This window comes from Miscanthus floridulus, chromosome 3 (assembly GCF_019320115.1).
Source record: "Miscanthus floridulus cultivar M001 chromosome 3, ASM1932011v1, whole genome shotgun sequence".
In the NCBI taxonomy this organism is placed as follows: Eukaryota; Viridiplantae; Streptophyta; class Magnoliopsida; order Poales; family Poaceae; genus Miscanthus; species Miscanthus floridulus.
In genome coordinates, this window is record NC_089582.1 from 33,610,298 (window position 1) to 33,634,697 (window position 24,400).

The 24,400-nt window shown below is 45.1% G+C and overlaps 2 protein-coding genes across 2 annotated transcripts; one reads left to right on the forward strand and one right to left on the reverse strand.

Annotated features, from left to right (window-relative positions):
- Nucleotides 1–17,470: 17,470 nt before the first annotated feature.
- LOC136543485 (probable serine/threonine-protein kinase PIX13) lies at nt 17,471–18,553 on the reverse strand. Its single transcript, XM_066535919.1, has 3 exons — nt 18,407–18,553; nt 18,040–18,175; nt 17,471–17,610 (listed from the first exon to the last, which is right to left on the reverse strand). The coding sequence occupies exons 1-3, from the start codon at nt 18,551–18,553 to the stop codon at nt 17,510–17,512; spliced, it is 384 nt and encodes a 127-aa protein (XP_066392016.1). The 3' UTR covers nt 17,471–17,509.
- A 1,360-nt stretch (nt 18,554–19,913) lies between these two features.
- LOC136545404 (putative disease resistance protein RGA3) lies at nt 19,914–23,673 on the forward strand. The gene has a single exon (XM_066537424.1). The coding sequence runs from the start codon at nt 20,073–20,075 to the stop codon at nt 21,582–21,584; it is 1,512 nt and encodes a 503-aa protein (XP_066393521.1). The 5' UTR covers nt 19,914–20,072; the 3' UTR covers nt 21,585–23,673.
- Nucleotides 23,674–24,400: the final 727 nt, after the last annotated feature.

Genomic DNA, 24,400 nt, shown 5'->3' on the forward strand with positions numbered 1-24,400 from the left:
TCAAATACTGATTCTAGCAAATAGGTCCTTCTAAGCACTATTCATATAAGTTTATAGTTTTGCAGTTAGGACCTCCCCTTTTCTCAAATTCTTGCGCGAGGTCCTTGTCATGATTTGGAGCAGGGGACGCGCAAGAGCTCGCCGGTTCCGGCCGAAGGAGGCTCATCGGTGGCGGTGGAGTGACGATAGAGCACCAAGGAGTCCATGCACATCTGTGGAGGGGCTCGACGTAGCAGGGGCTTGCCCATGGTGTCCTAGCCATGAGCGACAGCTGCTTACATCTATGGCGGCCGTCGGCAGGCCGACTCCGACGATCTCCTGCTCGGCCGAGGTGCGTCGATCGGAGAGAAGGATGAGGCGAAGGCGGTGGTGCACGCAGCCACGGACGGAGCTTCCACGGCGGCCATGGCGGAGCTTGGCGTTCATGCTCTAGTGGAGTCGAGGGAGAGCAGAGAAGAGCTAGAGGGAGTGGAGGGAAGCGAGCGCGAGTGGGATAGCGGGCAGAGGGAGCTTGGGCGCGTGGAGGGGCAGGAGGCACGCGTCGTCCATGGAGGGGGCGTGGCCAATGCATGGAGGGCGCGTGGACATTTCCCCGAGTACGTGCCGAGCGATGAAGTGGCCAGCGTGGGATGCGTTTTTGGGCCAATTATGGGCCGAATTGGACCCTGGGCCCAAAAGCAAAGTTGAAGCCCATGAACTGCTCTACAATATTTATTTAGGGACCATGGTCATTGGGGCAGTAGATTAATAATTAATTAGCTTCAAAATAGCACTATCAATGATTTGATAGTGATTAAGCTTTGCTCAGTTTTTGTTAGCTCTGGGAGGTCAAATTTGGTCAAACTAAGTCCAACTTTGTTCATGCTCAACTCCAAGCTATAAACTCCAACTTTTATATTTGGCTTTACTTGAGTTGCTTAACAAAAATCCGAGAACGTGAAATGCTAGCCATCATCAACATTGTAATTTCAGACTTAGCCAAAATTTCGAGATCCGAAACAGCACTAGGTTTAGTTTTGAGGCCTCAGTTTGACTAAGTTAGGGACCAAACTAGCTCATGACCCTTAAACAAAGTTTGTTGTGCACAACTGAAGATACAACTTTTATTTAAGGTTCAACTTCATATCTAGTCCTAAAATTATAGTTTCATCTTGGTCAAAGCAGCACCTCGTTAAACCCTAGAAGTAAGGTTGTCGACCAATTGAGGCATTTTCTTGACATTAGCTCAACACGAACCCTTCATGACTTTTGTTCATGAGTTGAATTGGAGCTGTTTGAGCAAGGTTGCAGGGTTTGGTCGACATTCCATATTCCCATTCACTTAATAAAGCAATTCAAGCAAGGTTATAACTTATCATTTCATGTGACTTCTTAGCTCCAAACTTCATGAAACTTTTCCAATGTTGGAGATAGATAGATGTTAAGGTGATGCTCATGAAAGAGCCATGTTTAACACTACTCAAGCATACATTTGAAAAGGGTCAACATGTAAACAATGGTGTGTTGTCCAAATTTAAGTTGGGCTCATTTTCATAGATTTGACCTCAACACCTTCATCACCATTTCAGAGATATGGAACTAAAGCTCCTGATTACCTCTTGATCTATCATGTTTGAGCTCAAACCCACTACCTAGCAAGTGGATAACACCTGGGGTGTTACAGCATGTTATTCAAAGTAAATGGCCACCATCTTAAGATCTTTCTAGAACCTAAAAAACACTTGAGGATTTAGATGAGGTAGATTTTCTGATTTTACCATAGATTTACACCACTACCATCCTCTGTAACATTTCGTAATGTGAAAATATACTTTTTGGGATTAGATAGGAGTTAGAAACCACCACGAGAAAAATAACCCTGAGATCCCGAAAAAAACCACTGTCAGCGCCTCTCGCATCCTGTTAACTCTCTCGTGTATTCTAAATCCTTCCCCTTTGCAATCCCATAGTTTTTTTATGCATTCTATTTTTCCTCGTAACGAGACCTCATATGGATAGATCTTGACCCCTGCTGCAAGTTGAACCCCCCTATATAAATGAGCTCCTGCCTGCCTCCATAGCCATCCCATCAAAGTATTCTTCTCTAATAGTAGCAAAGCACTCCTCCGCTCTAGTTCCCATGGCAGACAAGTAGATCATCTCCTTTGGGACCAACCTCAACAAGCTACCTCCTATAGAAGAGCCTCTAGCCATTGTTCCTGTAGGAGAACCTCTCCCTCTAGCCATTGTTCCTCCCAGTTAGCTCTAGTTCCTCCAAAAAGAAGCTATGGACAGTCTTACTTCGCCCAAGTTCATCAACATGCGCTCACTCTGCCATAGGAGCGCCTATTCTTGAAGGACAAGTCGCATCAATTGAAGGGCCCGATGATCTAAGTACAGAAGAACGTCAAGCTCCTTCCCCCGAAACCCAATGAGATGCTAATGAGTGTGAAGACTAACAAGTTTGGGGAGGTCTCATGTGCCAAATACATTACGGCCATGCCTCGAGTAGTTTTTGATGGCGTACGAGCTACACCAGGGCAGATCAAGATCATTCCACCAAAGGAGACGATGAAAAGACCTACAATAGCTCCACTAGAGAGGGAAGAGAAGCGTTAGAGGATGACAGTTGTAGCTCTAGAGAAGAGAATTGATCGTCTTACCCAGACCATCACAACCCTCCAAGAGAAGGCCAATCTCCTTACTAGGACTCTTGAAGTTATGCATAATAGGATGGAATTAGAGCATCTTCAGCGGAAGAATTTAAAAAGTGAAATCTCTATCCTTTCCCGCTTTGTTGGGAATAAAGGGAAAAACTAAGTAATAGGTCAATTAATAAGGCACAAGTGTTAGGTCAAGTGTTATCGTATGTTTAGGTTTATCGCTTAGCTCAGATGGTTAAAAGATTGTGTTAGGTAGTTAAAGTTTGTGCTTAGTATGTGTTTGTGTAATAAAGTGCCTTATTGAAATTAATGGAGTCGTATTATTATCTGCTCTATTTCTTTTGGATATGTGTTTGTCTCCACATGTTGTGCAGAAAGTTATACTAGGAACAAGTGTGGGGGAGACACACCGCAACAACAAGACATAATTTAATCGCGAAAATGATGAAATTCAGAAAAGTAATGAGTCAAGAACCATGTACAATGAAGCGGGCCTCGAGCAGACCCTAGAGTGGACCACCCGGCCTCCTCTATGGGCTACCCAGCCCATCACTACACCGCCTCACCTCGCGCTTTGTCCATGGTCAGGTTTGCGACCCATACACTCTATTTTCACATGTTTTGCTTTCCGTTTCGAACCAAATTGAAAATCACTTGATAAAACAACCTAAAACATGAGGAAAGGTCATTTCAGTCATGAATTAAGGATAGACTCACATAATACTTTTCCTAGAAGTCATGCTACTGTTGGGAACTTATTATTAGGGACCCCATGTCACTTAAGTTATTGTGGAATGAGATATAGTAGAATGATGAGAACTTGATTCTTGATGTCTTGTTATTGGAGAATTTTATTTTAGAAAGTAAAATGAATAGCTACACCTCTCCTTTGTGGTAAATAATGTCCTACCAGAGCCATACATGATATATAGACTAGGAAAACCTTCTACATATACTACTTGTATTTGTATTGAGTTTGGACAACCCTTGTGACCCTTGTTGAGAAACTTATCATGCTCTCAAGATCATGATCACGTACACTCCACATATATCTATTGCTTCTACACTAGGAGTATTTAACAACATGTTTTCCATCCACCCAAAAATTTTCTACTCCTACATTGGTATAGACACAAAAATATGTTTGATAGGATAAATTCTCCAAGTTCTTGTAGATGTCTCTTTTGAAAAGTTTCAATTGCAGAAAAAGAGGCATGGGCTATGCAAAAGTTATTCAAGTAAAAAAGAGTATTGAACAATGTACAAGTGTCCAAGGTATTGAAAACAATGGGTACTCAAATCCCTGCCATAAAAAAAGAGAAGATGAATAAGATAGCCCATGTTTTCTTACAAAAAGTTTTTCAAGTTTCAAAAACAAGAGAGATATGTTTCAAGGAGCATAGTAGAATTAGGTTAGCCACCATATATATATTCCACATACATGCACATCTTGATCTAAGAGTATGACATTTTTCTCCTTGGATCCTTGTTTTGACTTTACAATATATGCAATGCAAGTATGTTCTTACATTTAACCCAACCTGAGCTCCACATAAACTTTTAGAAGTAGGCAAGAAGAAGGCAAAGTCATTAATGCCTTGGTGAGGATCCAAAAATACTACATATGTAGAGTGATTTGAGAGAACCATAAAAGGAGAAGGTAAGCTATATTTTGTTTTCAAAAATCTTAAAATGTTTCTCCAATTGACTTGACTGAAGGAAGATGGTGATCTATTTCAAGTTGTTCCATTCATCAACCGCCCAAAGTTTCGTGGTAGACACTTTGAATCCTGTAGAGCATGTATAACTAGAAATGGTTTTATGTTGATGCCTTGTCCTAAGGTTATGTCTTGAGTAATCCACCCTTTTATCGAGGTCGAGTAAAAGCCTAAGTGTGGGGGAGTTTGTTGATGGTAGTTAACATTCATCATAAACCGTCAATGTAACTTACATAAATGGCTAAAATAGATCACCAACATAGACTTATGGGTTTAAACTGACAAATTCCATGAGTTTTGGTGAATCTGTGTTTCCAGCAGGATTTAATCAGAAAACCATCAAGGGGGACCTATTCGTCAAAGGAAATCACGGAATTCCGTTGTGGGATCAACGTGGAAAGGTTCCAGAAGACTCCAGGAGGCTCTCCACCAAAGTGGGGCTCGACCCACTGACATGTGGGCCCCACCTATCATCCTCTTTGTTACTTGGTTCTCCACCGCCTCCTTGGATGCATCTCAGCCATTTATTCAAGTTGGTTTGATCTGAGGGCTCAGGATTAACACTCTAGCCTATATATATCTACATGCACCCCCTTAGGGCATGCCTCATTTGATCCTAAGAGCTGAGAAGCCAAAAACCCTAATCCATATGTCCACCAGGATTAGGACTAGCAATCAAGAGAAGATCAGTCCTCGATAGGATCTAGTCTTGTATTAGATATAGAGAGATAGAGTGAAAGGGAAGAGTTTTGGAGGAGTCCCGGCCAATCGGTGCTCCCTCTACAGCTTGTACCCTGGCAGAATCAAGTTCTTCTTGAGCTTGCTTCTAAGATTTCTCTGGTAATCGACTTCTAATTCAAGTAAGCATCTTGTTTATATTGTTCTTTAGGTTTGTGACTCTCTTTTGAGTACTTTAATCCTTGTAGCTCCTAGGTTAAAGTAGCATTCATAGTGTAAGTGTGGTGCTTAGACTCGGTTACTCGTGGATGTACCGTATTTTTCGTATCGATGGTAGATCGCGAGGGTGACTCTTATAGCCTTGTTGAATCCTCTTTAGTCCACCTCCCGTTAATAGGCCTAGCAGGACTTTGTTACTATAGGAAACATACTATGCTTGTGTTTTCTCTAGTAATAACCCTAGAATTGAATAATAGAAGACAAAGCTTACCAAAGTTAGAACTAGAAGACCTTAGCAGTCTCCTCTATGCTCCTATTATCTAGCCTTGATTGTGAAGTTGGGTTAAGTTAGAATTCGTTATTCTCACCTCCGTTCCTTTGGGTTCGATATAAAACTGGGTTACTCTCGGTGAAGTGCTACAACGGTATAATATCTGTGCGCTTGCGGATTATTCTGTGTGCATTAATTTATACCAACAGGGAGGAAGAAGGAAAGCGAGGGGGAGGAGAGTTGGACTGGGCGCTGGGCCACGGCCACTACGGCGCAGCTGGGCCGGCTCACGCAGGAGGAGGGGAGAAGGGAAGGGAGGGAGTGGGCTACTACAGTCCAAAAAGGAGGGAGGGGGAGGAAATGAGCCCAAGTGGCTTTTCCTATTTTCTATTCCCTTTTCTATTTCCTATCCCTATATGCATATGTTTAAATGATTTCAAATTTGAATTTGAATGCATGGATGTGTAAATGGGTGCCACCATAAGTTCAACAAGCCAAGCAAACATTCGCACACAAAGTTGCACACATAAATTTTTATGTTCTTGTGTTATTTTATTTGTAAAAATTGTTTAGGTTGGCTATATATATTATTTCCTATGCAAATTTTAAAAAGTTCAAATTTTTAGTGATTTTTAAAACTAGGTCAAATTTTTAGGGTGTTACACTGGCCCAAGAGAAGTTTTCCTAAGCACGATGCGGGGTCATGTTCATGATAGGTCACTTTTGCGTATAGGTTTTAGGGATGCGCGACCCCCTTTGATCCTGTAGCACCACAAATGTCCGCCCACGGGCAACAAGGTGCCTTTTAAATGAAGGCATGTTAATCGAAGCGACGAGAAATGTGAAAGCAAGCTCGACCTACCTGGCCTGTGCTATCTCGTGGGAGGCCGTCGCTCCACCTTCTGCCCAGTTATCTCCCCTATCCTGTAGGATGATCAAAGTGGTTAGTAATGGTCTTGGGCCTGGTTTGACTACGAGGTTATCCTTGCGGCTATAAATCTGCTGGGGCAGTGCATTGCACAGGCATTGCTCTTTCGTCTCTTGCGTTGCCTTCTTCTCCTTTCTGCTCATGCGCTGGCCGCTATTTCTCCTAGCGATGGATCATGGGAAGCGCCTTCGTGGAGAGTCTCCTGAGGTTGACAGACCGCCGTCACTCCTCTTGTCTTCTCTACGAGAACAAGGGTAAGTGATTTTGTGTCGTTACTTTAGCTTGATTGCATTTGTGTTAACCACAAGTGTGTTTAGGGTCGTTCCTTCGGCAATGGCATCGGAGACCAAAGGCCCTTCTGGCATCATTTGTCCTCGACCTGCTTCGGTATTGCGGTCGGTGAGTCCTCATCTCATGTCCCTTGCTATTGGGCGGTAAGGGATATGGAGCTTTGTGCTTGAAAGGGACGAGGCTCACCGGTTGCACTCAAGCTTTTGTCTGCGAGGTGGCCTAACTGAAGGCTCGCGTGGATTATCTTCAGGTGGCCCTCTAAGTGGCGGAGGAAGAGGTCGCCGAGACGTGGTCGGTAGTGACCGCTGTAAGGGTGCGAGCGTATGGGGAGCTACTTGCTACCACTAATTCTTAGTCGCTAGGTTTTTGTTCTTGTGTTTTGATAGGGCTCTATGGATCACAGTACTGAAGGAGCAGCTTTTGACGTCATGCCATGAGGTGGGGGAGGCCCACCTCTAGGAAGGCCCTCCGGGCGAGAACCGCCATCATGGCGTGGCCCCTGGAACCCAGCAGGGTCTGGCTTCAACGGGTAATTCGGCCACACTGCGGAGGCTACTGCAGCGATCGTGAAGATGAGGGCAGTCTTCGTGGACATAGCTAGTGTTCCTAAGCAGTGCCGGATGTTCTTGGCCCACCGGCCTATGTGCCTCGCTGGCGGGCGCGGTTGTAACATTTTTAATTATCTTACATCGTTTTTACATGACTTTTGTCTTTGCCTGGCACTAGTGGGCTTGCGTTATCGGTCAGTGGATTAGTTATTTGTGGCGCGCAGGCGTGGTTTTAGTGCTGCGTGTGGAGCTATATCCCTATAGTGTTGTGGGTCACGAGAGTGAGCATCGGCAGGGAGACTTTCGCAAACTCCCCCCACGGGTCATGTTGCTTTGACCTCTCGTGAGGAGCAGGTCAGGATGTCTGGGAGGTGAAGTGTCTCTGAGACAAAACATGTGGGTTTACGCTCTTAGCCCCATTTTGTGCTACATTTTAGCCAATCAGGCCCGTAGTTATGTCTACACGTGTATGCGAATGTGGTTGAATAACGAAGAGAGGGATAGGATTAACATCACTGGTGTTTGTTCGGGGGGCGAACATCCACCCCACTGTTGTTGCTCGCATCAAGGTGAGCCCCTGAATGCTCACTTGTGCTAGAGTTGTCGTTGCTCCCATACTTCGGGCTCGTGAGGGCACTTCTTGGTTACTTGGGGCGGTCATAGTCGACGCAGGTCATCCTCTTGAGCTGTCTCGAGCTCGATCTTGCTGGCTCGATGTCCTTGGTGGGCTCGTGAGCCCCTAGGGATGATCCATTCATGTATGTCCTATTGTGGTTCTACCAGGAAGACTCATGCACTTTGATGCTTGGTTCTTCCCGGTGTGATGATGCCGTGGTTATCGCATTCCCTCCTCCGGTCATGGCGGTCGCCCTCGATAGAGCACTGGCGTGATTTGTCGTGGTGAAAGCTGTTCCCGAGCGCAACACGGTTTGATTCACTCGCCAAGGGGCGCGGTGCGCTCGGAGGATCCGCCTCTTTGAGTGCACGTGCCTCTGGATAACAGCAGATAGTTTGAGGAGACTTGTCGTACGCCCAGTCTATCACGTGGGGTTGGGTCCTGGTTCTAGGGTTGACCCCACATGGCATGGCTCCGACCGGCCACCAAATCACCTGCGTGGATGCCGTGTAGCGGCAGGTAGTTCCATCACTGGCACATAGCGTGGCTTGTTGCGTTTCAATGATGGCAGAGACGTTGTCCGGGGCATGATTCTACTATGGGATCTAGCTTTCCCATGTAGTGAGTCTAGGCTGGGTAGGAGCCGGTGATGGGCGTCGACCCATTAGTTCAGGCGATCTCATGGTCCCCTAGAAGGATGCGGCCACTGTTTGCTATTCCTTGGGTGAGGTCGCCGTGAGCCATGGCCGTCTGCCTTCCTGGGTGGAAGTCTTGGCCCTAGACAGTGATGAGAGAGGGCACTAGATCCCTTACTTAGGTGCACTTCAGGATGCAGCCCCCGAGGGTAGTTGTTGATGGTCACTAACATCAATTATAAACCATCAACATAACCTACATATATACTTAATCCTATCACCAAACATAGGTATAGGGGTCTAAACTAATAAATTCCATGAGTTTTGGTGAATTTGTGTTTTCAGCAGGGTTTATCCAAAAAACTACCAAGGGAGACCTATTCGTCAAAGGAAATCACGTAATTCCACAGTGAAACTTGTGGGTAGCAAATGCTTGATCTAAGTCTAGGTAATTGACGGATATGATATGAGAAGGCCTAAGTTGTTGTTTATCTTGTTCCAAGTGACACTAAAGTTCTAGAGATTTATCTTTTGAAAAACACAAAAATGCTACATGATGAGTTCCTGTATGACAAAGCTTGAATTCCCACTAGAGCCATACATGTTATTTAGGCTAGGAAAACTTCCACATATATGTTGCTTGCTTTTGCATTAAGTTTTGTCAAGCTTTGTTGACCCTTATGAGAGGTTTGTCATGCTCTTAAAATCAAGATCACATACACACCACATATACCTGCTGCTCCTACACTGGGGAGTACGCAAAACATGCCTTCCATCTAGATCCACCAAAAAATGTTATACTCCTACACTAGGGGTGAACACCAAAAACATATTTGTTAGGTTTTCCATCCACCAAATAAATTCTCTAAGTTCTTGTTGCTATCTCTCAAAAGTTTTGTTGTAGAAAAGAGACATGGGGCCATGCAAAAGTTATTCATAAAAAAAATAAGAAAAAAAAGAGTTGAGAAAAATTGACAAGTGTCCGAGATATTTAAAACAATGGGTACCTAGATGTCCACTTGAAAAAAAAAGAGAGATGAATAAGATAGCCCCTGTTCTCTTGCAAAAATGTTTCCAAGTTTCAAAAGAGAGCTAAGTTTCCAAGGAGCAAAGTAGAATTAGGTTAGCCACCATATATATCCACACACATGCACATCTTGATTTGATTGTATGACTCAACTCTCTTTGGATTTGAGGTTTGACTTTATAATATATGCATTGCAAGTATGCTCTAGCTTTCTCCCTACCTATGAACTCCACATAAGCCTTAGTGGTAGGAAGAGAAAAATGCATAACATCTTTATTGCCTTGGTGAGGATCCACAAATACCACATATATTGAGAGGCTTGAGAGTGTCATACAATAGAATCTCTAAGTTTTATTTTGAAAACATATCAAAACTCTGGAACAATGGTGGAACAAAGAGCTTGAGACATAGTGCTTGACTTGATCGTTTTGTCTTTCAATTGCTCAAGATCTAAGTGAAGGCTAAGAAGCCCCATGGTTGAAGGTAATATGGGTAAGTTTGAAAGTCAGGTCAGTTTATCCGGAGGAGAATTTTTTATTGAATGCATGTGTACTTTTGAGGTGTGAAAGCATTATAGCTACTCCTGATCCATTGCTGAGTTTAGCTTTGCTCAGGGACTGGCAAAGGTTAAGCTTGGGGGAGCTTGTTGATGGTCACTAACATCAATTATAAACCATCAACATAACCTGCATATATACTTAATCCTATCACCAAACATAGGTATAGGGGTCTAAACTAATAAATTCTATGAGTTTTGGTGAATCTATGTTTTCAGCAGGGTTTATCTAGAAACAGCCAAGAGGGACCTATTCGTCAAAGGAAATCGTGTAATTCCACAGCGAAACTGACGTGGGAAAACTCTAGAAGACTCCAGGAGGCTCTCCACCAAAGCGGAGCCCCAGACACTGACGTGTGGGGCCGGCTAGCCCCACATGCAGGCCGCCCGGCCCCTGGGGTCCATCAGTCAGCCACTCATTGCTAAGTCGGTTCCCCACCGCCTCCTTGGTTGCATCTATGCCATCCTTTAAGTCAGTTTGATCCAAGGGCTCATGATGGATGCTCTAACATATATAAACAGCCATGTACCCCCTCCCTCAGCAGATCCTAAAACTCTAATTCATATTCTCCTTGTTGAAAGGTCCTAATGGCTAGATGAGGATGAATAGCCTATTAAAAATTTCTACAACAACACTTAACAAACCGTTTAGACAATTATGAGGCGAAGCAAGTGTTGTGCTAGCCTACTAAAAAGCAAGCCACCTACCATAATTCTAGTTTATATAGTTTCTATCCACACAATAGGTATGACACTACACTAAGTTAGTGTGCTCTCAAAAGCTAACTAAAGAGCCACACTAACCAAACTAACAAGCTCTCACAACTAGCTACACTAAAGAGCTTGACAACTAGTTTGCGGTAATGTAAAGAGAGTGAGCAAGGTGGTTATACTGCCATGTCGAGGAAGGAGCCAATCAATCACAAGAATGAATAACAATGAAGACCAATCACCTTGGAATCAAATGATGAACACAATGATTTTTTACCGAGGTTCACTTGCTTGCCGGCAAGCTACTCCTCGTTGTGGTGATTCACACACTTGGAGGTTCACATGCTAATTGGCATCACACGCCAAACCCTCAATAGGGTGCCACACAACCAACACAAGATGAGGATCACACAAGCCACGAGCAATTCACTAGAGTACCTTTTGGCTCTCCGCCGGGGAAAGGTCAAGAACCCCTCACAATCACCACGATCAGAGCCGGAGACAATCACCACCCTTCGCTCAATGATCCTCACTGCTCCAAGCCATCTAGGTGGCGGCAACCACCAAGAGTAACAAGCGAATCCTATAGCAAAACATGAACACTAAGTGCCTCTAGATGCAAACACTCAAGCAATGCACTTGGATTCTCTCCCAATCTCACAAAGATGATGAATCAAAGATGGAGATGAGTGGGAGGGCTTCGGCTAAGCTCACAAGGTTGCTATGTCAATGCAAATGGCCAAGAGAGTGAGCTTGAGCTGGCCATGGGGCTTAAATAGAAGCCCCCACAAAATAGAGCCATTGGGCTCCACACTGCAATGAACAGGGGCCGACCGGACGCTCCGGTCATATTGACCGGACGCTGGACCTCAGCGTTCGGTCATGCGATGCGTGCCACATGTCCTCTCTTTTCAAATGTTGATTGCCCGATCTCAACGGTCAAGTGATGACCGGACGCAACAGCTCAAAGTGACCAGACGCTGAACCCCAGCGTCCGGTCATTTCTAGTAAGCATCCAAACATGACTTTTCATGATCGGACGCGTCCGGTCATGCTCGACTGGACTCACCCAGTGTCCGATCACACGGTGACTCTTCTGTGCGCTGCCACGTCAGCAGGACCGGACATAGCCCTTCAGCGTCCGGTCACTAAGTGACCCAGCGTTCGGTTAGAGACCGACGCCAGTGTTTTCATGCTCCACCTGACCGGATGCGCTGGTCCTTCTGAGACTAGCGTCCGGTCACTCACAGTGACCTCCGTCTTTTCTGTCTAAGGCATCGGTGGCACCGTTAGACTGTCCGCACTCTACGGGCAGACACTCCACCGGTGGAGTTTCTTACCCTTGCACCCAAACTTCACTACCCTTGCTCAAATGTGCCAACCACCAAGTGTATCACCTTGTGCACATGTGTTAGCATATTTTCACAAACATTTTCAAGGGTGTTAGCATTCCACTAGATCCTAAATGCATATGCAATGAGTTAGAGCATCTAGTGGCACTTTGATAACCGCATTCCAATACGAGTTTCACCCCTCTTAATAGTACGGCTATCGATCCTAAATGTGATCACACTCGCTAAGTGTCTCTATCACCAAAACAAAATGGCTCCTACAATTTATACCTTTGCCTTGAGCCTTTTGTTTTTCTCTTTCTTCTTTTCAAGTCCGAGCACTTGATCATCACCATGGCATCACCATCATCATGTTATGATCTTCATTTGCTTCACCACTTGGAATGTGCTACCTATCTCATGATCACTTGATAAACTAGGTTAGCGCTTAGGGTTTCATCAATTCACCAAAACCAAACTAGAGCTTTCACTCGTCAGGATCAGAGCTAGCTATCAAGAGAAGATTAGTCCTCCATAGGATCTAGTCTTATAAATAGAAATAGTAAGATAGAGAGTGAGGGAAGAGTTTGGAGGAGGTGTCGGCCTATTGGTGCTCTCTCTATGGATTGTACCTTGACGGATCCAAGTTCTATCTGAGCTTGCCTCTAAGATTTCTCTGGTAATCAACTTTTGATTCAAGTAAGCATCTTATTTATATTGTTCATCAGATTTACGACTCTTTTGAGTGCTTTATTCTCTTCCTAGGAGGAGTAAAGTATTAATCATAAGTGTAAGCATGGTGCTTAGACTTAGGTTAATCATAGATGCATCCTGCATTCCAGATCAGTGGTAGCTCACGAGGGTGACTCTTATAGCCTCATTGAATCCTCTGTAATTCGCCTCCCATTTGTAAGGGCACGTAGGATGTAGTTGTGAAGGAAAGCATCCTCTGCTGGTGTCTTTCCCTAGTAATATCCCTAGTTGAATAGTAGAAGACATAGCTTACCCAAGTCAGAATTAGAGAACCTTTGTTATCCTCTCTACGCTCCTATTTATCCTAACCTTGTTGCTACCCTTAGTTAAGTTAGACCATAGTTAGTCTCATACGTTTCCCTATGGATACGATACTTGGAATACTTTCGGGTGAAAGCTACAATGGTATCCGTGCGCTTGCGGATTTATCTGTGTGTGTTAAAATATACCAATAGTAGTTTCAAGAGTGTGTCCGCCATGGTCTACGGAATTCAGACCTCCGAGATGGAGGCCCAAGTCGCAACTGAGGGAGGACGCGGGCGTTGGCCCTTTGGTGCGGTTAACTATGTGGTTCCCCAAAAGGATGTGGCCGGTTGAGGCCATTCCCTAGGTGAGTTTGTTGCAAGCCTTGGACCTCTAGTTTCCTGAATGGGAGGCCTAGCCACGGTCGGTGGTGAGCGAGGGTACTGGCCCCTCTGGGTAGGTGAACTCCAGGATGCTACCATCGGAGGCAGTTCTGAGAGTGTGTCCACTGTGGGCTACATGTCCCTGGTCTCTATGGTAGAGGTTTCGGTCGTAGCCACGGGCGGTCGCGGGTGCTGGCCCTTTAATGCTAGTGAACTAATAGTTTTTGTGGCAAATGTGGCCACTGAGGGCAATTCCATCAGTGAGTCCACCGGCAGTGCAAGGAGCCATCACTTCCTTCTCAACAAACGAGAGTGTGCGACTGTCCCCTACCTGGAGCGCCAATTGGTGTTTTATAAACCAGACTAGTGAACTTATACGATTGCCACGCTGCTCTAGGAAGACGATGGTAGCATCCAATAGACATGAGGATTTATACTAGTTCTGGCTGAAGCCCTACGTCTAGTCTCAGAGATGATCGAGTGCGTGTTCCTAGCTTGAATCCTTTGAATTTCTTACAATGGGGGTGCAAGAAAGATGGAAGAGATGGAAGGACCTATGCTAGGCGAAGGGCTGCCCAAAGAGAAGCTCTAGGAGCCCTACTACAATGGTGAATGAATGGAATGGTAGAGGATGTGAATCGTCCAAGATGGGTGCCCTGGCTGCCCTTATATAGAGTTTGGGGCTAGGGCTTATACAAAGAGGATGTTCTCCCGACCGAAGGGTCGAGAGCCTGAGGGAGGGCCTAGCTAACTTGGCTTGCAAGCTATGCCATCTTCTGGTGCATGTTCGGTCATAGCTATCATCATGGTCTTCTGGCCATGTTGCGGCAGGATGTGACGTGGCACTACTATGCTGGTTGTGGCGACACTATAGCCTCGATGGTAGTTCGTCCGCTGTCGTGTGCAACGCGGTGTCCGTCGTGGCCTTCGTCATCGTCTCCTAGTTCCTAGGGGCGTCGTACCCAAAGTAGGTAGCCACCCTGGGTCGTTATTTGCTTGGTCGCTTTGCGGGTCCGAGGGCCACAACCCCGATCATCGGGGTCAGGGCGCTCTACCATTCTAGATGGCCTTTTCGTCGAGCCCCTTGTCATGGATCCCCATCCCGTAGTGGGTGGGATTGTACAATCATCTAGTCAGTCTGTATTTGGACGGTGGGTGTCGTACCCGTTGCCACCATGGTGCGGTGTTGTCTCATCGGTGCGGCATGGCACAGGGATGGTGTCTGACTAGGCTGAGGTGACTGTCATCCCCTCGGTCCTTGTTGGGTCAGTGCGACATGCTTGGTCTTGTTAGAGCAGGCACGCCTAGCTGCACTCGACCTCCCCCCATCCGTCCCGGGGGTCGTGACAGGGAGAGGTCATGCATCATGCGAGCGCTGTGTGCTAAGGAGGATGGAAGGGGTCGGGATGACCCCGGCCTTAACGCCTTGCCCGCTCCGCTCGGCTTTCGCTGGGCCTCGGTCATTCGGGCCTTTGTTAGCCATTATGTTGCGGGGCGCGTGGCCTGCTAATTAATCGGTGCCCTGAGATATCCCAGGGTTATAACGTCGACAGTCATAGAGAGTACGTTCTTAAGTACTATAACAGCATAAACCATTATTTGAAACATACGCCATATCGCTTACGGTAAGTCATAAGCTTGAAGTGGGGTCTCAGACAAGGGTAGTTGTGGTAACCTCAACAGAATTTTAATACTTATTATACCTTATGGTAATCGATTTTTTACTCTAAAATATTCTTAAAGGGCTAGAAAAGTATAGCCAGCAGTGGTCTCCCACACTTCTCAAGATGATTGAATTTTCTTATTAAGGAACTATATTTGCAGTTATGGTTATACTATGAATATAGACATGTCAAACATTTTAGTTAAAATACATAAATATATCTAAAGTAACAATCTATATAAATTATATGTTATGGTTACTAATATGGTTTTAAATAATTTGTTAGTAACATTAGTATATGAGTTATTAGAAAAATATTTTTTATGTGATGAATCATAACATGTGTATTTTATTGCACATGGATTTTGGCACGACGCGTATATTTTACTTAATCAAATCTTACTATATTAATATTGATAGATGGGGTAACGTAGAAACGTATATATGCTTTATTCTTTATGTAAACATTTTTTGTAATAGGATATGTTGATAAATTAGATGTTGATTTGAGGGGTATTTATTTTTTCTAACAATAAGATGAAATTATCGATCATAATAAGAGGACGTTGGTAATTAAATGTAAATTTAGGTCTACTTTAGATCATGTTTCTTAACGACATATGTTGGCAATATAAATTATAGTCATGAGTTAGTTTATATTGTTTTACACAATAGTAGAAGTGGATAATTATTTAGAAAATAGAATAGATCCAATTTCTATTATTATTATTATCAATGGAGATTAGGTTATACCTATAATTGATTATAATTGATGGTAAGATGTTTCTGATTTTTATGAGAATTTTTATGATCTATCTTTTGGTTTTTCATCAAGTCTTGAGAGGATAACATGTAGGTTCTAGTGGGGACCTCTAGTTAGAATTTCTAGTATTTATATTTTTTCTAGTAAGATATGTATTTAATTGAAATCTAGTCTTAAGATATATAAACTCTTGATACAACCTTTTTTGACTTCGTAAATCTATAGGTTATCTTTTAACTTTTAATCAAGTTGCTGCAATTTTTTCACATGTTAATTAGAACTTCTAGTATTATTTATCTTTTATTAGAAAATAGTTTTTTATTAAAATGAGTCTAGGTCCTATTAGTATTGTTTTCCAAATAAGTTGAAACTTGCTTGTACTCCGACACTAAACATGCTGAATTTGTTATATAATAGGATTATATGCGTATAGTATTATTTATATACCATAGAGTGTATAAAATTAAATTAGTAATATTGATATGACATAATGTTTCATTAAAAATATATCAATATAAAGTGTTATTGCTATGTGGATTGTTAAGTGAATATCTTTCCATGTTTCATAAGTTGTTAAAATAAATATTTATCATAACGTATATATGTTTATTTGATATCCATGGTGGAACATAACATTATAGTTATTTTATTTCACGATTACAGAAGTCTCTAATTTACAAATATATATATGTATCGTACTTTATGGATATTGATTTATTTTTTACAATAATACATATTACTATTTATGTGTAGATTTAGAGATTTTTTGTTTATTTTTTTATAACGGCTAAGGTACATACAAATATAAAGGTAATATCTTATATTATTTCACAACAGTATGGATAGGTCAAATGTGAACATAGAATACTACTTTGGATTATCTTTCATAATGATAAAAGGTGGATAATTTATAAAATCATTATGAGGTATTTTAAATTATCTTTCATAATGGTTGGTGTGGATAATTTAGAAACGAATTTTGAGGATTATTTTAAATTATCTTTGATAATAACAAAGCTGGATAATTTAGACGCAATGCTAGGGTGTTATTTTAAATTATGTTTCATAATACCCGAGACGTGTAATTTAGATGTAAATTTAGGGTGTTATTTTGAATTATTTTTTATTATAACATATGTGGTTAATTTATATAAAGCTATAGAGGATTATTTTAAATTATCTTTCGTAACGACATAGGTGGTTAATTTAGATGCAAAATTAGAGGGTTAATTCATCTATTTTTCATAATGGCAGTGATGGGTATTTTTTTAATGGGGCTCTTGCGTTTTTACCATTGTTTTGTATCGAAATTGTGATTTTGCCTCTGTTTTTTTTTTGACTTTGTGAATTTACCCCTATGATTTCAAAACGAAGCACCAGTTTGCTCCTGCTCCGTCATCCACCCCTAACGGTGTTAAACTTTGTACAAAAGGATATGAATGTCCATGCGATTTTACCCCTATTTGTTATGTCTAATTGTGATTTTACCCTGATTTAGAATTAGACTTTTTTTTATTGTATGCTGACAATTGATTAAAAGGAATCCGACGAGTGCAGGAAGGTGAGGCCGCGCGCTGCGCCCGTGGCGATCTTGAGCCTCCGGCTCCACGACAGCGCCTCCAAGTTTCCACCCCCTGCTCAGATAGACATTTTCAGTTTTTGACTCCCAGCAAGTCAGACTGCAGGACGCTCAATCTCATACAGGATACCATGTGGCGTCGCCATTGCCAAAACTTGTAATTTAATCTGACCAGGAACAGCATGCATGACTTGTACAAGCGACTTGCTCAAACTAGTCAAACTTGGGCGCCTATGTATCCAAAAGTCAAATGCGATTCTAGAAGGCAAAGGTCAGACAAAATTCATGCATGCATTTTCAAACTATGTTAGGCAGGTGATCAGTGACCGGGAACACACTCCCCAGAAGTAAAACCATACTCTACCATTGCAGTTCGTCAATCGTATAGAAGTAAACTGAGTGGACCGGCAGGTTTATTGCCAATCAGAATCTGCTGAAAAGTAGAATGCCAAACTGACATTGTTGGCGGTGGCAGGCTGCTTACTTCTGAAGAGATGGTTTTCCAGGCTGCCTTTGGACATGAACTCGTACACCAGGAGCAGCTCCCTGTCCTCGCCGCAGTAGCCAAGCAGCCTCACCAGGTTGGGATGCGACAGTCTACCCAGGAAGTTGACCTCCGACTTCACTTGCCAACACAAGGAAGGGACATGTAGAACTGATTAGCTGAACCACAAATTTCATCAGGATTCTAAAGAAAAGACGCGATTTCATCAAACAAAACGAAAGAAGGGGGGAGATTTTTCCATGTTTTAGAAGCACACAAACACTGATGGAATGGAACGAACATCCAGACGAAGAAATGGTGCAGAATCGATCAAGAGGCGATCGATGGATGGGATGGGATGGATCACCTGCCACTCCTGCAGGCCCTGGACGCTCTCCGGGTTAAGCTTCTTGACGGCGACGATGACGCCGGCGTTGCTCTTGGCCGGGTTCAGAGTGCGCTCGTCGACCCAGCCCTTGTAGACCCGGCCGAAGCCGCCCTCCCCGAGCACCATCTCCGGCTTCAACCCGTGCGGCTATCTCAGCACCTTGACGCCCCTCCCGTGCCCAGAAGAACCAGAGGTGGGGGAGAAGAACCAGAGGCGGGTGCCCCGAGCCACGCCGATAAGAGACCTGCCAGGAGCCGCAGACGGGCGCTGCGGAGACCCACTGCCAGGCGCCACCGGGAGCCTCAGCCAGGCGCCGCCGGGAGCCGCAGCCAGGCACCGGAGCCGCCTGCTCCGCCCGCCCTGATGCCGCTCCGCCCGCCCCTGCACCCCGGCCAAGCTCCACGTCCATGTTGCCAGGCGCCGCCGGCAGCCGCGGCCAGGCACCCCCGCCGCCCGCCCCCGCGTCCCGGGCCGCTCCGCGCCCACCGCAGCGCCTGCCTTGCCGCGCCCGCCGGCCATGCCGCGACGCCCACCTAGCGCACCCGCCACGCCATGAGCTCGCACGCCCGCAGCGCCCGCCCAGACGCGCCCCTGTCGCGGCCGCCACACCCACCGTAGCACCCGCCTTGCCGCGCCACGAGCCCGCCGGCCGTGCCTCCCCCGTCGATGTCGCGCGCTCTGCCCAATAGGCACTGGTGGACATGGTGCGGACGGGATAACTGTGATAAGGGCATTTCAGTCATTTCGCATCTTATTTTATGTGTTTTATTTTTTTAAATCGTTTAATCAACCTCTAAATAACGGACATCCAAACCAGGGGCAAACTGCTCCTTCATTTCAAAATAATAGGCATAAAATCACAAAGTTGAAAAAATAAGGGTAAAATCAGAATTGAACTTCTGGACAGGGGCAAAAACACCGTTTTCCCTTTTTTTAATAAGCTACAATAGATCCAATGGCTATTATCGGTGAAGATGATTAGAATCTACCAAATCAAATGCCAAATAGTTCGGTACAATTTATATAGACATAACCTACAATTTTTAGTTCCAAAAATAGAAAATACTTTAGACAAAATCAAAAACCTAACAAAATGTGAACTATGTTGGCATAAAAACAATAAACAATTTACAATTGTTTCTATAATTAGATAAAGACAAAATTTTGATATATTATGATACAAAGACATATAATAACAATTTATTTGTACTAGTTAATTGTATAAGAACATTGCTTGAAATAATCTTAAAATCCAGGCGCCTAAAATATAGGAAAAATATAGGAGATACATGACGTTTTTGACACGCTAAAAAGACACAAACCAGTCAGTCTACTTTGTGTTAGTCAAATAGACCAATACAACGGTGGCAGCAACTTCTTTTGTCGGAGAAGAACAATTGCGACAGACATAATACTCTGTTCAACTCTTAACCTATCGTTGAATTGTATACACACGCGCAAAGAGAAGTGTACGCCATCTCTTCTCTCGATCTTGACTTGGAATTCTACACCAACTCTACCTAGCTTTGAAACATCGGAAGACCCCTCATCAGGAGTCATCGGGAAAATTTTCTAGGCTTCTAGCACGCGAGAATATGTCGATGTTCATCTCTTAGCTTCCAGTGAGGTTAACTTCCGTTCCAATATGTCGATGTTCATCTCTGCAGTGTTGAGCGACCTTACCAGCAGATCCATGTCTTTCCTGCTTGACAAGCTCTCGACGGCGGCGATTGCGGCGGCAACGTCGGAGGAGACTCTGAGCAGCCTTGAGAGGCTTCTCCTTCGGGTCCACGTCATCGTAGAGGAGGCAGAGCAGCGGCACGTCACGAACCAGGCCATGCTCTGGCAACTCAACCAGATGAGGAAGGAGATGTACAGAGGGTACCACACGCTCGACGACATCTTCAAATGCAAAGATCAAAGCCAAGCTGTGATGATGCTTCCGTCCTCCTCCACGCCATCCAGGTCGTTCAATCCTGCAAAGCGTCGCCGTCTCAGCAGCGGCAGCGGCTTGAGAGAACAAGAGCGTCTCCGTGAAGTTCTTGTCGGCCTAGAGACCGTCATCAAAGATGCAAGCGAGCTCGTTGTGTTCTTGAGTGGATGTCCTCGCCGGTGCCGCCAGCCGTACAGCACGTACCTGATTCTGGACAAGTGCATGTTCGGTCGCCAGATGGAGATGGAGAGGATCATGGACTTTCTGCTGCAAGAAGAGGTTCCCATCGATGGAAACCCACCGGGTGTCCTGCCCATCGTTGGGCCAGGCAAAGTAGGGAAGAGCACCCTGATTGAGCACGCCTGCAACGACGACAGAGTGCGTGACCACTTCTCTCAGATCATGTGTTTCAGTCAGAATAGTATAACAGATGACAGGACAGTGGCACCTCTGAGTGACTGTGATGTAATCAAGCATCGTAGCGGCGCCAATGGCGAAGAAAGGGTATTGGTCATAATCCAACTAACCGGCGACATCGATGAAGCTGTGTGGAGGAAATTTTACTCTGACTGCAAACGTCATGTTGCAATCGGAAGTAAAATCATCGTCGCTAGCCGATCGGACAAAATTGCGAGGCTTGGAACAACGCAGCCGCTGAAAGTACAGTTCTTCGTGCCAGAAGTGTACTGGTACTTCTTCAAGGTGCGTACCTTTGGCAGCACGGACACTCGAGACCATCCGAAACTTGTGTCAATTGCCATGGACCTGGCGCAGGAGATGAACGGGTGTTTCTTTGGTGCAACCGTTTTCAGCGGCCTTCTGAAAGCCAATTTCGATGCCCATTTCTGGAGCACGGCTCTTGCGATTGTCAAAGATTTCAAGCGGGTGAATCTCTTGCACTTTGGAGACAAGTGCGCTGATCTCTGGCAAGCTTTGGAGCCGGTATTCCTCCGGAGAGTAAACAAAACGTCTTCTGAATATTTGGTGATTGTTCATGACTATGAAACAGGTTTTGTTCAGGACTCGGCTCAAAGTGAAGGGCCCCAGATGAGTATTCGAGATCTCTTGTTTGGTAGTAGTAACTTTAGACCTCGTGGGAGGTTCGGTGTTCTTGCGTGGAGGTCACATATACCACCTCACTACCGCTACATGATGAACTGTGAGGTGCGGAGGCCAGGGCGAGTGGTCTCCACGAAGAAGCCAATTGAACAGATTGCGAGCTGATCATCTCGTTGTTCTCTCTCAAAGTGATCTGTTGTCATCTCACATGACTTCGATTTAGTAGAGAGCCCTACTTCTCAATTCCCTCTATTTTTCACACTATGCATGTGTATTTGAGAACACCACACTATAATATACTTACTTTCAAAAACTTAATGCTTAGAAAAGAAGTAACGTTAAAATTGATAGAAGTAGAGAGCTAGACAAAGTGAATGATGTAAATGATTGTTTGTATTTCAATTGAATAGTGTTTACATATACAAGTCTCAGACAGAGAGGGAAAGTCTATGGACAAAACCCAAGTTGTCATGACCCGATCGTTGTCGATGGTCACTAAACACCATGTTTGACCATCAACATTCCACTAAAGTGAAGGTAAATCAACATCTCAAGTGGCAATTCATGTTCAACATCTCAAGTTTTGTACTTGGAAATATTTGAATATAGGAAAATTTGGTCAAAATTTAACAAACTCAAAGCCAGAAGGCAAGTGGACGTGGCAGGAGAACCAGGACCCACTTGGTGGGGTCGGCCGACCCTAACTGGCATCGTCCAACACCCCCTGCCACGTCACTGATCCATGCCAATGGGACAAAACATACCTTGGAGCATCATCAACCGTTGATTCAACGTTCGTTGCATCCAAGGGCCTTGGTGGAGCTTCACATGGATTCAAGGGGCCACCATCATACACCAAAGAGCTCCACCGACTTCCAACCGTCATTGGGCAACTTGAAGGACCGAAAACGACGACTAGAGGAGGTGAATGAAAGTCTCAAATTTCTCTCGAAATATTTAGCCGCTGTCCCAAAATCACCGCCAAACACATGAGACAAACACCGTGATGTCCACGACCAAAATGAGTGGGTGAATGTTTCCTAAGAACACAGCGGAATATCACAAAGCAATCCGAGCAAGAGCACACACCGAATCGAGGATGCGAAAATGGGATACCAACTCTTATAGAGAAGAAGCGGGTTTCCGAATCTAAAATACCCAAGCCAACTGGTGGCTTATAGAGAAGAAGCGAGTTTCCGAATCTAAAATACCCAAACCAACTGGTGGCGAGAGTATTTAGATAGATGCCTTGGAACGGTAGAAAGCCAACACAGAAATCGGAACTCGAATCCGAGCACAAACGCGGAAGATACGAGAGAAAGAAGAAAAATCAACCGGAAATTCGAGCAGCAAATCCAGAAAGAAAAAGAGCGAACTCAGGGGCACCCGACAGCTGGGGACGGAGCACCGCTCGGTCTGAGGCGGTGTACACCGCACCCTCCGGTGCCAGGAGGGCGCACGGCGGTGGCCACGCTCGGTCTGGGAGTGCACGGACAGGGGGCGCTCCTGCTCGCGGGGCCCAACCAGCAGAGAGACGAAACGAACCAGAAGACAAGAGAGAGAGAGGGATCGAGCCGTGCGGCGCCGGGTCTGCTCGGCGACGGGATGCTCAACGCCGGTGCTGGGCACCCTGCGCTGGAGCGCTACTGCTGCTGCTGTGCTCGGCTCCTGCTTCAGAACAGACGCACGGCCACCTGAGCCTGGAGCGATGTTGCTGCAAGGGAAACGAAGGGGGCTGCACCGTTCGTTCCCATTGGTGGCACACAGAGAAGAAGACGGCCACAGAAACTCACCGCAAACGCTGCTCAGTTGAGCACGCAAAGCACCAGAAAGCCGGCGTTGGTAGCGCTGCCGCAGGGCTTGACTGTGACTACTCCTGCGCTCACGAACAGAGAGAAGAAGACTGACGCAAGAACAGCAGGGAAGAGCGACCAAGAAATCCAATCAAAAACTCCGTGATTCGACCCCAAAATTTGCACTGATTAAATTCAACTAGGAACGAACCAATCCCCAAAAGATCATCGCCTGAAATTGATTCAAACTCTGGGGCTGTACAATTTGGGCCAAGAACGAGAGAGGGGAAGAACGAACAGAGAACTGCACAAAGCAAACCGAGAAATAAAAAATTTACAGAGAATTCCGGAGGACAAGGGGAGGATTCGAGCCTCCGTTCCCAATTCGAATCTCAGGTTTGATTACATATATTTGAAATTTGTGGACCTCAAGATTAAACCCTAGAAGGGGACTAAAATGAGGAAAAAGAAAAATGTTCCAAAGATAAGATGGTTCGAGGGCAGCCATCTTTTATTTATGGGTCTATTGCACATTCTTTATTTGTTCCTAGATATTTTAAAGCGAAGCACCTAGCCTGAGGGCATTATGGTCCAAGCCGATTTAGCACAGATTTGCTTTGCCTCGACGCAACCTTTGTGATTCCGCCACGTGCCCCGCCCCGTTCTTCCTTGGAACCTCTGCCCGGAACCTCTGCCCAGGTTTTGAGGGCCAAACCCGGAAACCGTTCGATGATTTTGAGGCCCAAACCACTAAACCGTCCGCGAGTAGCGTACTCCATACGCATCCCCCGTGACTCGACGCGTGTCACCTCCGTTCTCGACCGACCGAGCACCAAGTCTTCCTGAGCCTCGCTCGACTTACACGTCCGCCATCTTGACTCGGTCAACACGGTCACTCCTCCATGTACACTTACGCTTGTCGATGTCCCCAGATGTCAGCCACCGTGGCTGGTCACCCGGCCTCCTGGTCCCTCAGTCCAAGCCTCACGTTCGCCCTTCACCGCTCTCGGTCCATCGGCACGGCACGTCCCTACTTAACCTTCACCTCGCCATCGACCACCGCCTCCAAGCTCCACACCTACGCACCACAAGCCAAGAGACATGTTGCACGACCCAACTCATGCCATGGTTTGTTCACAAACTCAACCCAAGACGCGAATCACGTTGACAATCACTCATCACAAATCC